Below are 14,083 nucleotides of genomic sequence, written 5' to 3'. Positions count from 1 at the left end.
GATATGTGGATGGTAGGATTACATGGGGCAGTGTGGGAGAGGGCTGACGGACAGGCACGGCAGGATGCCACCGGATCCTACTATTGGACATATCGCAGTAGTCACTATTGCTCTTAGAGCAACTCATCCTCTGTATAGCTTACTGTACAAGACACGCATGCAAGAGGCATTATAGACTAAATAGAGTACAGTATTGTAAAGTAATTTACAAAAGTTCAATCAGGAAGGCTGGTCTGAATGCAGCATATCACAATTCACTCATTTTCCTATTATTCGGTATAGTGGGAATGAATATAAACTTATCATAATCAGCACGGCGTTGTGTTCTGCTCTTCCTATTAGTCATGTGTGGAATGTCATTCACCTATTTACCTTGCAGCCTATAAGCACGGCACAAAAACTCTCATTCCACACGCTTGCCGTTTAACCGATGGCCTCACTCTTGCAATTATCACTTTCCTCTCTCTGAACCAAGGGGTGTAAATCTTGGGATGCATTTATGTCAACTTACCCATGTTCTCTCACTTCCTGTTTTTCAGCAACAGCTTGACAATCATCCACCTCCCCACTACCACCAGCTATAATAACCTTAAGGTCCGTCATTGAAACTCCTTTCTGGGTTCGATGCCAGCTGCACAGCAAAGGGCTACCGCTTAACAACTACATCATACCAGTCATCCAACAGATTCCCATTCAGAGCGACATACAGAAGCATCCAGGGTCAATGCCCTGCTCAAGGGCACGTTGACCGATCTACCCCCAGGCCAAAAAATGTGAACTCGATCCCTTCACAGTTCCCCAATAGCTGTCCCTCAACCATTCGAGACCCCTCCCACAGTCCCCCCCAAGAAGAAAAAAAATGTATTTTTTTTTCTCCATTCCCCACCCCCAAGAACTCCACAGTGCACCAACCACCAAGAGAATGAAAGAGAAAAAAGAAAAAGACAAAAGAAAACAGCAAACAATGCAAAAAAATTATAATAATTAAAAAAAAAACATTTTAAAACAAAGGACATCAAGGACAACGAAAATCTTAACAGCAATGCCAACTGTATATGTTTGTGTGGATGTCTGGCACTATTACATGTATGTGTGTGTTCTTGTATGTGTTTATTTGAATGCGAGTGTGTGTATATGCATGTGTACAAACACCTGCACGGCATCAGCCTCAAGCAAACCGGCATTAGCTGTAAAAACACTGCCCCTCAGTGTCATTCAAACGTACTTTTTATGTTAAAAAAATGTTTTTACTTTTATATCTTTGGCCATCATTCAAACTCCACTCCCACTTCTCTCCAATTCCACATCCCAACCCATCCATCTCTGCTGGCCACCCACTTTGGGTTTCTACGCAACACATATCTTTCAACTATGCTGTGATGTTTAACATACAATTTCAATCCATCTAATCGTATAGAATCCACAAATTGCGAGTTGAAGATAAATACTTTTACTAAGAGTATAAGTAATTGACTGACCCGGTCTCTCCAGATCTCCTAACAGTACTATTTCTAGGGTCAATTTTAGATCAATGCTATGCATTTTCAGCAATTCCTGAACCTGAGACCAGAAACAGGCTACCTGAGGGCAATACCAAAATAAATAGTCTATTGATTCTGTATCCTCACAACAAAATCTGCAGCGCTTCGATGTTTTTATGCCCCAAATATTCAACATTTTGTTGGTGGAAAGAATTCTATATAATAATTTTAGCTGAAAAGCACAAAGTCTTGAATCTTGCGTTGTTTTATATATCAACTCATACACCCTCTACCATGGAATCGGTACATCAAAAATCTCTTCCCAACTAGTTTGCAATCTGTATGGCACAGTTGTCAACATCCTGGTCCTCAAATCAAACTGGTATACTTTCCTATTTATGCTATTTGTATTCGTCCGCCAGTTTTGATCCTTTATACTGGGTAGACAGACCAGTTCCCTAACGCCTCCCGTTGCCACCTGCCTCCTCCATTTTTGGGGTAATGCTGTAATCAATTGGTTGTACTCTTGGATTGAGCAGACCTTCCTGTACAATTCTGATAACTCCAAGAAGGACATAACTCTACCATTCCAATTTACAATATCATTTAAGAACAAAATTACCCTTTTCAAACCTATTTTCCATAAATACAGGTATTTTATCAACCAGCACATTTGAGTTCAGCCATAATATTTGTTGTAATATTTGAATATCTTTTCAGGGGGATGAAATTGAAATTGTAGCCAGCTCTGCAATGCTTGTTTGAAAAAGAGAGACACTGAAAAAAGTATCATTTTCAATTAATTGAAAATGAGACATGGCGATCTGCACAAAGGCAAAAAGGCAATTTTTAAACAATGGAGCAGCTTTTCTTAGTAATCTACTTGAGAACCATTTATGAACCATTTTTATGGTTCTCAAGTAGAACCATTCTACTTGAGAACCATAAAACTTTTGTATGAGTGAAGCTTTTAAAGAGGTTTAGTGCTTTTATATTTAGTAATCTCAACACACCCAATTCATATTCATTATATAGATAGGCACCTTTTTTTTTGTCTAGTTTAGCGTCCCAGATAAAGCGAGATATTTTTTGCTCATGATTTGAAAAACGAATCATCAGGAGTAGGCAGCGCCATAAGTGAGTAAACTGAGATACGACTAAGGAGTTAGTAAGGGCAATTTTTCCATAAATAGACAGGTATTTACCTCTCCATGGTTGCAGGATCTTGTCTAGTTTTACAAGTTTTCTATTGAAATTCATTGTGGAGAGTTTATTTATATACTTTGTGATATGAATACCAAGTATGTCTACTTCACCATCAGCCTATTTTCTAGGTAAACTGCAGGGTAATAGAAAAGTAATCTAGATCTTCAATGAGACATTGCAGGGATCTAGCTTGCGGATTTAATATAAAATGAGTCATCGGCATACATGGACACCTTTGTTTTTAAGCCTTAGATTTCTAATCCTCTAATGTTGTTATTGGATCGGATTTTAATAGCTAGCATTTTGATGGCCATAAATAGATATGGTGACAGCGGGCACCCCTGCTTAACTCCTCTTGACAATTCAAAACTCTGAGAAGTAGCCGTTATTTACTATTTTACACCTGAGGTTGCTATACATTATTTTTCCCCATTTTATAAGAGAATTACCGAAATTGAAAAATCCAGGCTTACTTTATCAAATGCCTTTTCAAAATCCGCTATGAATACCATTCCTGGCTTCTTATATGTTTCATGATGTTCTATTATTTCTAGTAGTTGTCGTATATTATCTCCAATGTATCGTCCATGTAAAAAAAATGTCTTATCAGGATGAACAATGTGTGGTAAAACCCTTTTAATTCTGAGTGCTATACATTTTGCTAGTACTTTTGCATCACAACATTGAAGTGTAAGGGGCCTCCAGTTTTTTAGATAGACTGGGTCTTTATATTTTCCATATGGGTCTAGTTTTAATAATATATAAATCAGACCTTCCTGCTGAGTACCTGACAGACTACCATTTATATAGGAGTAGTTAAAAGAATCTAACAATGGAGCTTTTAGTATATAACAAAATACTTGATATACCTATTCCGGTATGCCATCAAGCCCTGGGGTTTTTCCAAACTGAAAGGATTTAATAGCCTCAAAAAGTTCTTCCTCTGTAATTTGGTCTCATCCTCTTTCACTGATCTTTCTGTACATTTGTTAATTTTCCATGTTTTATATTAATTTGGAAAAGATTCCTTATCATAATCTTCATTCAGTGGGAGAGGATGAGACGGAAAAGAGAACATCTGCCTAAAATAATTAGCTTCCTCTTAAAATATAATTCAGACAATCACAGATGACTCAGTCTCAGTAATGAGTTTCTGCAAATAATTTTTGTTAGCGTTCCTGTATTGGAGATTCAGGAAGAATTTTGTGAATTTTTCTCCATATTACATCCAGTTTGCTTTATTTTTGTAATAGATTACATTAGATCGTTCTTGAATAAGTTCCTCAAGTTCTTTTTCCTCTAACTTATTTTGTATCTCTGAAGTATCATTTTTATTGTTACCTGTACTATTAGTTTAGGGATTTCCCTTCTTAGTCTCATCTTCTAAGCCAGAAACTGCCTTTTTATTATTGATGAATATTGAATTGAATGACCCCTGAAGGTACATTTAAAGGTATCCCAAACAATAAGGGGATTTGTTGAACGTATATTATACTGGAAAAATTCAGTTAAAAATGATTTTGTCTTATTTTTAACTAAGTTGTCCTCCAGTAAACTTTGATTAAATTACCCCAAACTTTTTAATAACATTCCATATTGCATTCTGTCTCTGCTGTTCAATCAGTTAGACATGTACTTGATTGAACTTGGGTATCAAGAGACATTCCGATTTTGAGGTAGGAGATTATCTGGTCACTACTCCTGTTTGGTTAAACCCATACTGTATACTAAAAGTCATCAAGCGGAAAAGAGTGGAGAGCAATGTTGGACATCCTGCTTCCCAAGAGGACCAAGTCAAGTACAGTGTTTCAAGTTGTATTAGTCATATGTACAGGATAAACATGGTATATACACCGTTCAACAAAAGGCTTATTTGCAGGTTCCTTCGACAACGCAACAATAACAACTAATACAATATAAGAATAAAGTAAATGGCTCAGTAGAACAGAACAAACATTTTAGCATTAAGAATAATACAGGACAGGTGAACTGTGTGATCTGTGTGATTGAGATAAATAGGTAATGTTTCGGTTGGTAAACAACTGGGGGTCAATTGAAGGCTGGAACAGTCCGTAGAGATGAGGCTAGGTACACTAGGGGGATATACGCAACTGTTCTGTAGTGTACATCCAAGAGGATATCCCACTCACTCAATGTCCCATCCGTCCTTTGAACCAAAGGGAACCAGCTGATTAAGAAGGTCAACGTGCCGCTTTACTGCAATAACACCATAGCATGCGATAGTGGGCTTGAAGAATAGAATGGTGGACAGCACACACACACACACACACACACACACACACACACACACACACACACACACACACACACACACACACACACACACACACACACACACACACACACACACACACACACACACACACACACACACACACACACACACGCTTCAGACGAAGGTGGGTGAAGAATGCTACCGGCTCACTTCATCTTTCACTCCTGCCGTCGCTCGTCGGCCCCCTGAGAATGTGACCTTTGGCCCTGCGCGGCTCATAGCAGATTGTGTTAAAAGACAGCTTTCCACACAGGAACTTCTGGAACACAAAAGATAATGACCTGCCCCCTTTACCCACCACAGAGACATCGGCAGAGTGAGAGATGGAGGGAGAGAATAGAGAGCGCATGAGGGACGTGGCAGGCCCATGCTGTAAATACAGTGAGAAGAATGGAGAGATGGAAACAAAGTTGAGGAAAATATAAGGGAAGGCCCATGTTACAAAGACAATGACAAGGTGAAAGACAGAGCAAGAGAGAGAGCGAGAGAAAGCGTCAACTAGAGATGGAGTATATGAGAAAGGAGAGGAAGGCCCAGCATAAGTGCAGCCATTATTGTGTTGTTGAGTGCCATGGCGGACACTGTGTGAGAACCAGCTGCTTTAAGTCATATACCTACCACAACACTATAAAACCCTCCAGGCCTCTGCGAAAGAGGGAAGACAGACTGAAAGGAACCCAGCCACAGAGTCATCCAGAGCAGCACTGGGGGAACTGGTGTATGGCAGACACACAACCATGAAGTGGGAAGTTGGGTGGTTTAAAGAATATTGTATCCCCACTGAAAACTGTTACTCTTCCTTATAAGAGGAAAATGTAATTAATTTCAGAGTGGAGGAATGAGACGATAAGGTGCCCTGAGACGAGGCCTGAGAAGACACGGTGGGGAATATTTTTCCAAGATATTCGTTTCATTTCGTGCTCGCATGTGCTGCAATTAGCTACACATAAAAATGTGTTTCCAATTAGTTTTATTAGCCAGCTGCCCCCTTTATATTTCCACACATTTTGTTATTGGAAGATATGCAATTATGATCACTCCCATGGCCAAAAACAACCACAGAAGTCAAATTAATATTCCTTTAAGCATTAATAAGGGGCTTAAATAGACTTAAGAAAAAAGGGTTTACAGATGTCTGGACATCAATCAAGTTGTTTGCTCATATCTCCTAAGTAGGGTGTTCTACAGGGCCAGAAACATTAATCTAATTTCCCTGATAATGACCTGAACATGTTCCACTACGTAAGAGTAATCACACAACAGGGTTCAAACAGACTGTTGGCTGTACCCTTCAGACAGCACAAACAGACGAGGCCAGCAAAGAGGACATACGGGAATCAAATAAATAAATCCTGTTACACCAGAGGTAGACCTAATAGTCTCCAATTCTGATCTATAGAGAGCAGTTCTGATCTATAGGGAAATTAATGACGGCTGCAATGAATGGCTAGTTTAATGTCAAGCAAAGGTTACACATAACCCAGAAGCTATTCCTAAAAAAAGAAAAAAAATCATTCGGAGTGATACATTGACACTGTAAATGGAGTCATTAGATAGCAAGCATGCGTTGTTGACGAACACCACGCCATTGAGGACCATGTGTACTCCATCACCCAGTACTGTTAAAAACAATCATGATGGACGTCCTATCATGTTGTTGTCATCATGATTCTGTGTAGCGGTCAGAAGGCGGGGGCCCATAGCCTGCTGTGCACAAGCTTCCACAGGGCCCTCGCTGTCTCGCCGGCACACCAACAACTGTCACCTGTAACAGGAAATGACACTTTTGCTGTTCCTCCCTGATCACGTCCTCCCTCCCCCCCATCTCGTCCTCCTTCCATCCACCTATCATATACACTAACAGTACAGTTAACCTCCCAGTGGGGTCTGGTAGATATCCAATGACAGAGGAGTCTGAGAAAAGGAAAAGCTGTTTAAGAATACGATTCATTATGGTGTTTATGGCATAACAGGCCACAGATCCACCTCTTAAGAGCTCTCTACCTCCAGGATAGTCACCCAAACAGGGTCTGGCTCACTAGAGGGAAAACATTATATATATATTTTAACAAAGTGAAATTTGACAGATTTTTTGCTTTCCCGTTGTAAAGTGTTTTGCTACGGCGTGTGACCCACGTTCAGTCCTGCCACCTTGCCTGTGAGCTGAATAGTAACTAAAGCATGAAACAATGGTGGACGTATTAGCTAAAGGTTACACTGTAATCACAATGCAACTACTCCCTTGTGGGCTAATGTAGCTAATTAACTGTTGGTTTATTGTGTTGATGGCTAATAACTGTAGCGGCTAGCCCAGAAGCTGTAAACACGTTATAGCTTAAGATATTTTAATATTACGTCAGTGTCTCCTACTCTAAAGCGTCGGTGAAATAATGAATGACGGACTAAACACGTGGAACAGGGTTGGTCATGTTTCCTCTTGACACTGCAGAAATACGTATTCGATGTTTCTGTATTCCCATTTGTTGGTTGAGTTTACATATCAATAAGGTGTTATGACATTGGTCATGCTTGCAGACAGTGGGAGATGTCGAACGTAAATTCTTCCCGGTCTGATATTGACGCGCAAGCGGTAGGTCACGTTCTGAAATACAATATTCTATTTTCATATTTACAATGTGTAAGAGTTCACTATGTACATGTCCTGGTGTGTATACACGCTGAGTATACAAAACATTATGAGCACCTGCTCTTTCCATGACAGACTGACCAGGTGAAAGCTATGACCCCTTTCTGATGTCACTTGCTAAATCCACATCAAATCAGTGTAGATGAAGAGGAGACCGGTTAAAAATAGATTTATAAGCCTTGAGACAGTTGAGACATGGATTGTGTATGTGTGCCTTTCAGAGGGTGAATGGGCAAGACCATGAAAATCTAAGTGCCTTTGAACAGCGTATGGTAGTAGGTGCCAGGCGCACCCGGTTTGTGTCAAGAACTGCAACGCTGCTGGGTTTTTCCACAACAGTTTCCCATGTGTATCAGGAATGGTCCACCACCCCAAGGACATCCAGCCAATTTGACACCTGTGGGAAGCATTGGAGTCAACATGGGCCAGCATCCCTTGTGGTATGCTTTCAACACTTTGTAGAGTCCATGCCTCAATGAATTGAGGCTGTTCTGAGTGCAAAAGGGTGTGACTTCAATATTAGGAAGGCTAATGTGTGGTATACTCAGTGTATATGTGTACGGTACCTGTTAGATATTGGGGGAAGTCTGGGATGTGCTTTTGTATGTTATTGCTGTAAGAGTGAGTTAGCTAGCTCGAGATTAGCCCCTGCTAATTCAGTTGTTTCCACGCTAACAGCGGAATCACGAATCTACAGCCATCAACATACTGTTGTCCTGCACATCTAATGTGCTTCTTTGTGTCCATCGCCAGAATAAACGGCAATCAATTGGGACCGCTGGCAGGGCATTCCTTTCTGTAAAAACAACGCAAGAGGGCTACGAAGTACGGTCACATCTGTTACACTGGTGCTGAGACCAATTCTCTTGCCTTCGCAGCATAGCTGTTGTGTACACACACACACACACACTAATGTTGACTGCAGTTAAGCTAACAGTATCACTCCTTGGCCATATAGGGATACAGTGTGGCTGACACCCCAAGGCAAGGACATCTGACGTGTACTATGGTGTGACGACGACAACTGGAGCAGAAAGCTACACTGCTGCTTCTTGTTCTACTGTCTTCAATGATAGTTGTCTATTGGTGGATTGTGTACAATACAACCTGTTGAATGCTGGGTAAAATGGAGATCATGTGACCAAAGCTGGAACTACTGCAAATAGAAGCAATATGGCTGATATTTCAACAGCACAAACATGGTTCTTTCTTTCTTGAGAGGCAAGTGAAGCGGAGGGGCTGGGTTGTAAAGGAATGGTCCGCTCTTCTATTGAAAAAAAGTCTCATGCAGAAAATGTGTCCTGACGCTTCAACTCACCTTGAACTTGCTACAGCAACCCACCAGAGAGCAAATACATGGGGTTGCCAAAATTAAATAATGTCGAAAAGTTGGCCTCTACATCTTACTTACTAATCCACTGTAATGTATCAAAGTCAAACTAAAACAATCCCTGATGGGATAAAAAAAAGGGGAACTGAAAAAAATAAGAGAAACATACCAGGGACCTTAAAACACAGAGAGCAATTAGGACTAACATGATTGGCCAATAAATACTCCCCCATCCATTTTAGCAGATTGATTATTCAAGCTGAATGGAGCCGAGCACACAAAGGAAAGAGGGAGAAGACAGTGGGGGGATGAGAAACAGGGGGGGGTAACCTAAAGCAGGGGGAGCAGTAACCCCCCCCCCCCCTGCCCCAACTCTCCCAGAAAGCACAATGGAACAAGAGAAAGACAGATAGAAAAAAGGTCAGGTCTGAATATTGACACCGTTCCAATCCCTGACAAATACAGCTGTCACACACTACACGCTTCAGCTCCAAAACCCCATCCAGACAGGACACCTGGCAAACTAACTTTGACACACACCAAACACACACGCATTGAACATCCCCCGCTTTCCCTTTCTATCCCTCCTCCAGCCTCTCTACAGAAGGAAATCACACACAATCAGAGAAACAAGAAGCCGTAGCATGTTGTGAACGAACAGAAAACCAGAGACACTCACCCCAGCCTCTCTTTCTCTTTTCCTCCTCTCTTTCCTCTCAACCACCCTGATTTCTGCTCCCAGGCCCCACCCCCACAGCCTGGTCACATGACCCACCACTCTACACCCCAGCAGGCCAGCCAGGCGGCCAGCAGCAAGCATGCCACACCCCTCATTCAGGGAGAGTTGAATGGGGAGCATTGTGAATGTGCTGGACACAGGCAGTGTGTGTATATATGTGTACGGGGGGGGGGGGGGGGCAGTTGGAAATTGGAGAAAAGGGTGTATGCGTTTGACAGGAAAAGTGAGTGTGTGTAAGAGGTGGAAACTGAAATATTAAACAGAACATTTGTGACAGTTTGCACGTGCTTAAAAAGGACATATATTTTTGTTGTAACAACTGTGTATTCAGTGAAAGAGAGAGTATGTGTGTTGATTTCTATCTGTCCCTTCCCTCCTAGTGCAGTGTGTCTCTCCCTGTATGTCTGTGTACTGTGAGGAGGACACTGGGTCATCTCTCCTCCTGGCTCCTTCTCCTCCTGGGCTACAATGAGTCTCCATCCATCACATTAATGCCTGCCTCATACAGCCCCATGACTAAAGGAATATGTCCCAGAAAACGAATGAATACCATCCCTTAGAGTCATCAGACTCAGCATGAAACATTCTATGGGAAACAGCTCTGTCAACTTCCATTCAAAACATTATGCACTGTATAAGAGTACAATGTGTGATTTCCTTTTGGTCTCATACGTTCACTTGTTGCATGCAATAACAGCGGAGCTTGGTCTTTATCATGTCTGCATACACTGACATACATTAGTGTGGTATTTTCTTTTGGTTTCACAGCTACATTCACTTGTTGCGTAGGGCTATCCATGCAATATCTGTGGAATTGTTTCTATCAGAAATCTGCATTCACACTATAAAAGACACAATCCTTTCAACGCTGAAACAACACGCTACTTTCTTATCTGATTGCTGGAATTAAGAGATCATTTGTTTTATCTCAAGCGGGTGGAAAGATGGAAAGAGAAACATCTCTGTACTGCACTTATCTAACAAGCTTTTTGTTCCACGTTTGCAAGCTGATGAGAGGCCCAAGAGATGTTTTCTCATATTCAGCACAAACGCCTACCTTCCTGTCATGGTTTCAGTGGTTTGTGTATGTATTGGACCACATGGTTTGTGCACCTGGCCCTATTGGCATCCGGTCTCAGTGAGAGATAGATATGAGAGAGTAGGTTGTCTTCTACTGAACTAATACAGATCATCACCTGCATGCTCTTCGGTTGAGGCTGTGTCTGTTTATTCTTCCAAAAAAAAATACTCTTATTGAAGCTATGCAGCTGCATGGGGTTCCTGATTCAATGTAGGGCAGGTTCTGCAGTATGCACTGATTTGTCCATGATTTATTCATTTGCAGCATAAAACACTGCAGCACAATCATTGTTTGTTTGTTGCTTTCCCCTTGTCTTGTGAGAACCCAGAGATCAAATGTGACTGAATCAATGACCGCCATACATTTAGTTAGTCCTGCGGAATAGCAGCTCGTTCAGGATGATCACCCTGTCATGATGAGTGAATTCTAATTGGAACTCAAGCTTTGCTCATTGACTGAGTCTATTTCAGTGCTCCAATTCATTGCAAAATAACTAAGTCACCGGCCCATAGAAATAGACATCCTAGAACAGTCATCCTCCGATTACTAGTGTATGCTCATGACCATAGCAACTGATCCGAGTCCAGCCCTTCAGCTCTTCAGCTCTTCAGCCCTTCAGCTAATAGACCTCAGAATATCTTTTTGGCAAAGAGAAGCTCTGTGGGTGAGAGATCACATTGACTTCCTTCCTTATCTTGATTACATGCCACGATAACGAGATGAGACCCTGGAGCCACTTCCTTGTTTTGCAGTTGCAAACAAACATTTGAATTATTGTGCCAGAATCTTAATAAATGACCCAGCTCTTACGCCTCTGTTGCTCGGTTGGCTGAATGTCTCTCCAGAGCTTTGTTTGTCATTCTGTTTGTTTTGTCATTTACCCCACTTCTGGAGGCCATTTTGAGGCCAGATTCATATAATCACATCAAACTGTGTGGGCCGAACAGGCAACTGGAGACCCATGCAGGCACAACCCCAGAGGGGAGCTCTCTGATTGGACTAGAGGTCAGGTCTGATTGGAGGAGGCCCACACAGTGATTAGAACACATGGAGCTGATTAACCAAGTCACCTCAATGACTCAGCAGAGAGAGTGACTCACACAGACATACAGCCTCCCACCCAGAGAGATGGAAGAAGGGATGAAGAAGGGATAAAGAAGGACAGAGGAGGAGGAGGGAGAGAACATCTGGCCAAGCTTATCTGGGAAGGAGAGAAACAAGCGACTTCCTGTTGAGCTGTAGCCGAGGCTGCTCTGCTCCCCTGTGGTGCAGATGGAGACCGCATGTGAGGATGCATGCAACCAGATGAAAACATCTGAGGCCTGGGTGCATCTCTCTATTCCAAAGTGGCTTCCTCTCCTTGTCTCCTTCTCTTCGCCCACACTTATCTGAGGGAACCGGATAAGTGATAGCAAATTCCCACTAGGATTAGATCAGTGTAGGTGAAGGAAAGCAGACAGAGAGAGGTAGCCCCTTTACACTATTGAGATGAACCCATAATCTCATGGCACCACATAGGAGACATGGTATAGACAGAAAAAGGCCAGTTTAGAGTTCATTTTAGGGACAGACTTCTTCCTGACTGTGTGAACAGAACAGGATAAACTCTGACCTTGGTCACATGGTCAGGAAAATCCCTAGCCCTAGTTGTTCTTCTCTCGCTACCCTGAAGACATGACGTTCATGCAGTCCATTTCTAATCCTCCTCCATATACACACTGTACTACTCCCTCAGGGACTGTGCTGCACTCCAGCAATGCTACACGATCCCTCCAACTCTGCTCCTGACTCATCTCAGACCTCAGCTTGTATGTTGCTCTTCAAGGTTACAATAACCCTGGCCTTGTTTGCTTTCATCTGCACTCACTCACACACACACACACACACACACACACACACACACACACACACACACACACACACACACACACACACACACACACACACACACACACACACACACACACACACACACACACACACACACACACACACACACACACACACACACTTTTGAAAGAGCCATGCGCCTATTGTTTGAACAGCGGCCGCAAAGTAGATAAACTGTCGGAATTTGTGGTCAGAGGTTTGTTTTAGCCAAGGTGTTTATCTAGTGGATTGTTTCCCCTCAGTTTTACAGTGTTAAGATACTTCCCAGCTGTGTTACCTAACAGAGCCAAATAACCTCCATTTTGATAGATATATACACTACCGTTCAAAAGTTTGGGGTCACTTACAAATGTCCTTGTTTTTGAAAGAAAAGCATATTTTTTTGTCCATTAAAATAACATCAAATTGATCAGAAATACAGTGTAGATATTGTTAATGTTGTAAATGACTATTGTAGCTGGAAATGGCTGTTTGTTTTTATTTTTATGGAATATCTACATAGGGGTACAGAGGCCCATTATCAGCAACCATCACTCCTGTGTTCCAGTGGCACGTTGTGTTAGCTAATCCAAGTTTATCATTTTAAAAGGCTAATTGATCATTAGAAAACCCTTTTGCAATAATGTTAGCACAGCTGAAAACTGTTGTGCTGATTTAATGAAACAATAAAACTGGCCTTCTTTAGACTAGTTGAGTATCTGGAGCATCAGCATGTGTGTGTTCGATTACAGCCTCAAAATGGCCAGAAACAAAGAATTTTCTTCTGAAACTCATCAGTCTATTCTTGTTCTGAGAAATGAAGGCTATTCCATGCGAGAAATTGCCAATAAACTGAAGATCTCGTACAACGCTGTGTACTACACCCTTCACAGAACAGCGCAAACTGTCTCTAATCAGAATAGAAAGAGTAGGAGACCCCGGTGCACAACTGAGCAAGAGGACAAGTACATTAGAGTGTCTAGTTTGAGAAACAGTCACCTCACAGGTCCTCAACTGGGAGCTTCATTAAATAGTACCCGCAAAACACCAGTTTCAACGTCAACAGTGAAGAGGTGACTCCGGGATGCTGGTCTTCTAGGCAGAGTTCCTCTGTCCAGTGTCTGTGTTCTTTGACCATCTTAATCTTTTCTTTTTATTGGCCAGTCTGAGATATGGCTTTTTCTTTGCAACTCTGCCTAGAAGGCCAACATTAACAAAGTCTACACTGTATTTCTGATCAATTTGATGTTATTGTAATGGGCAAAAATCTTTTTTGAAAGAAAAGCACAAGGAAATTTCTAAGTGACCCCAAACTTTTGAACTGTAGTGTACACACACACACACACACACACACACACACACACACAGTAGATAGAGAGAGAGAGCTAGAGAGTGAGAGAGAGCGAACTAGAGAGAGAGAGAGAGCACTGTTGA

The 14,083-nt window shown here is 41.8% G+C and overlaps 1 protein-coding gene across 7 annotated transcripts in view; it reads right to left on the bottom strand.

Moving 5' to 3' along the window:
- Nucleotides 1-14,083, bottom strand: part of LOC106564665 (septin-9) — a 93,756-nt gene that overhangs the window by 24,764 nt on the left and 54,909 nt on the right. The window contains exon 1 of one of the 7 annotated variants that reach the window (XM_014130877.3): nt 9,640-9,822. The exons of 5 other annotated variants lie outside the window; for them this stretch is intronic. Coding sequence is in view for 1 of the 2 variants with exons in the window: in XM_014130876.3 (XP_013986351.1) it covers nt 512-515 (4 nt within the window). In the remaining variant the exon portion in view is untranslated. Of the gene's footprint in view, nt 1-511; nt 738-9,639; nt 9,823-14,083 lie in introns of those variants that run through there. One more of the 7 variants, XM_014130876.3, reaches the window with a different exon arrangement.

Source organism: Salmo salar, chromosome 12 (assembly GCF_965601325.2).
Source record: "Salmo salar chromosome 12, fSalSal1, whole genome shotgun sequence".
Taxonomy (NCBI): domain Eukaryota; kingdom Metazoa; phylum Chordata; class Actinopteri; order Salmoniformes; family Salmonidae; genus Salmo; species Salmo salar.
Note: the sequence above shows the minus strand (reverse complement) of the source record. Positions and strands in the feature narration are given on the sequence as shown.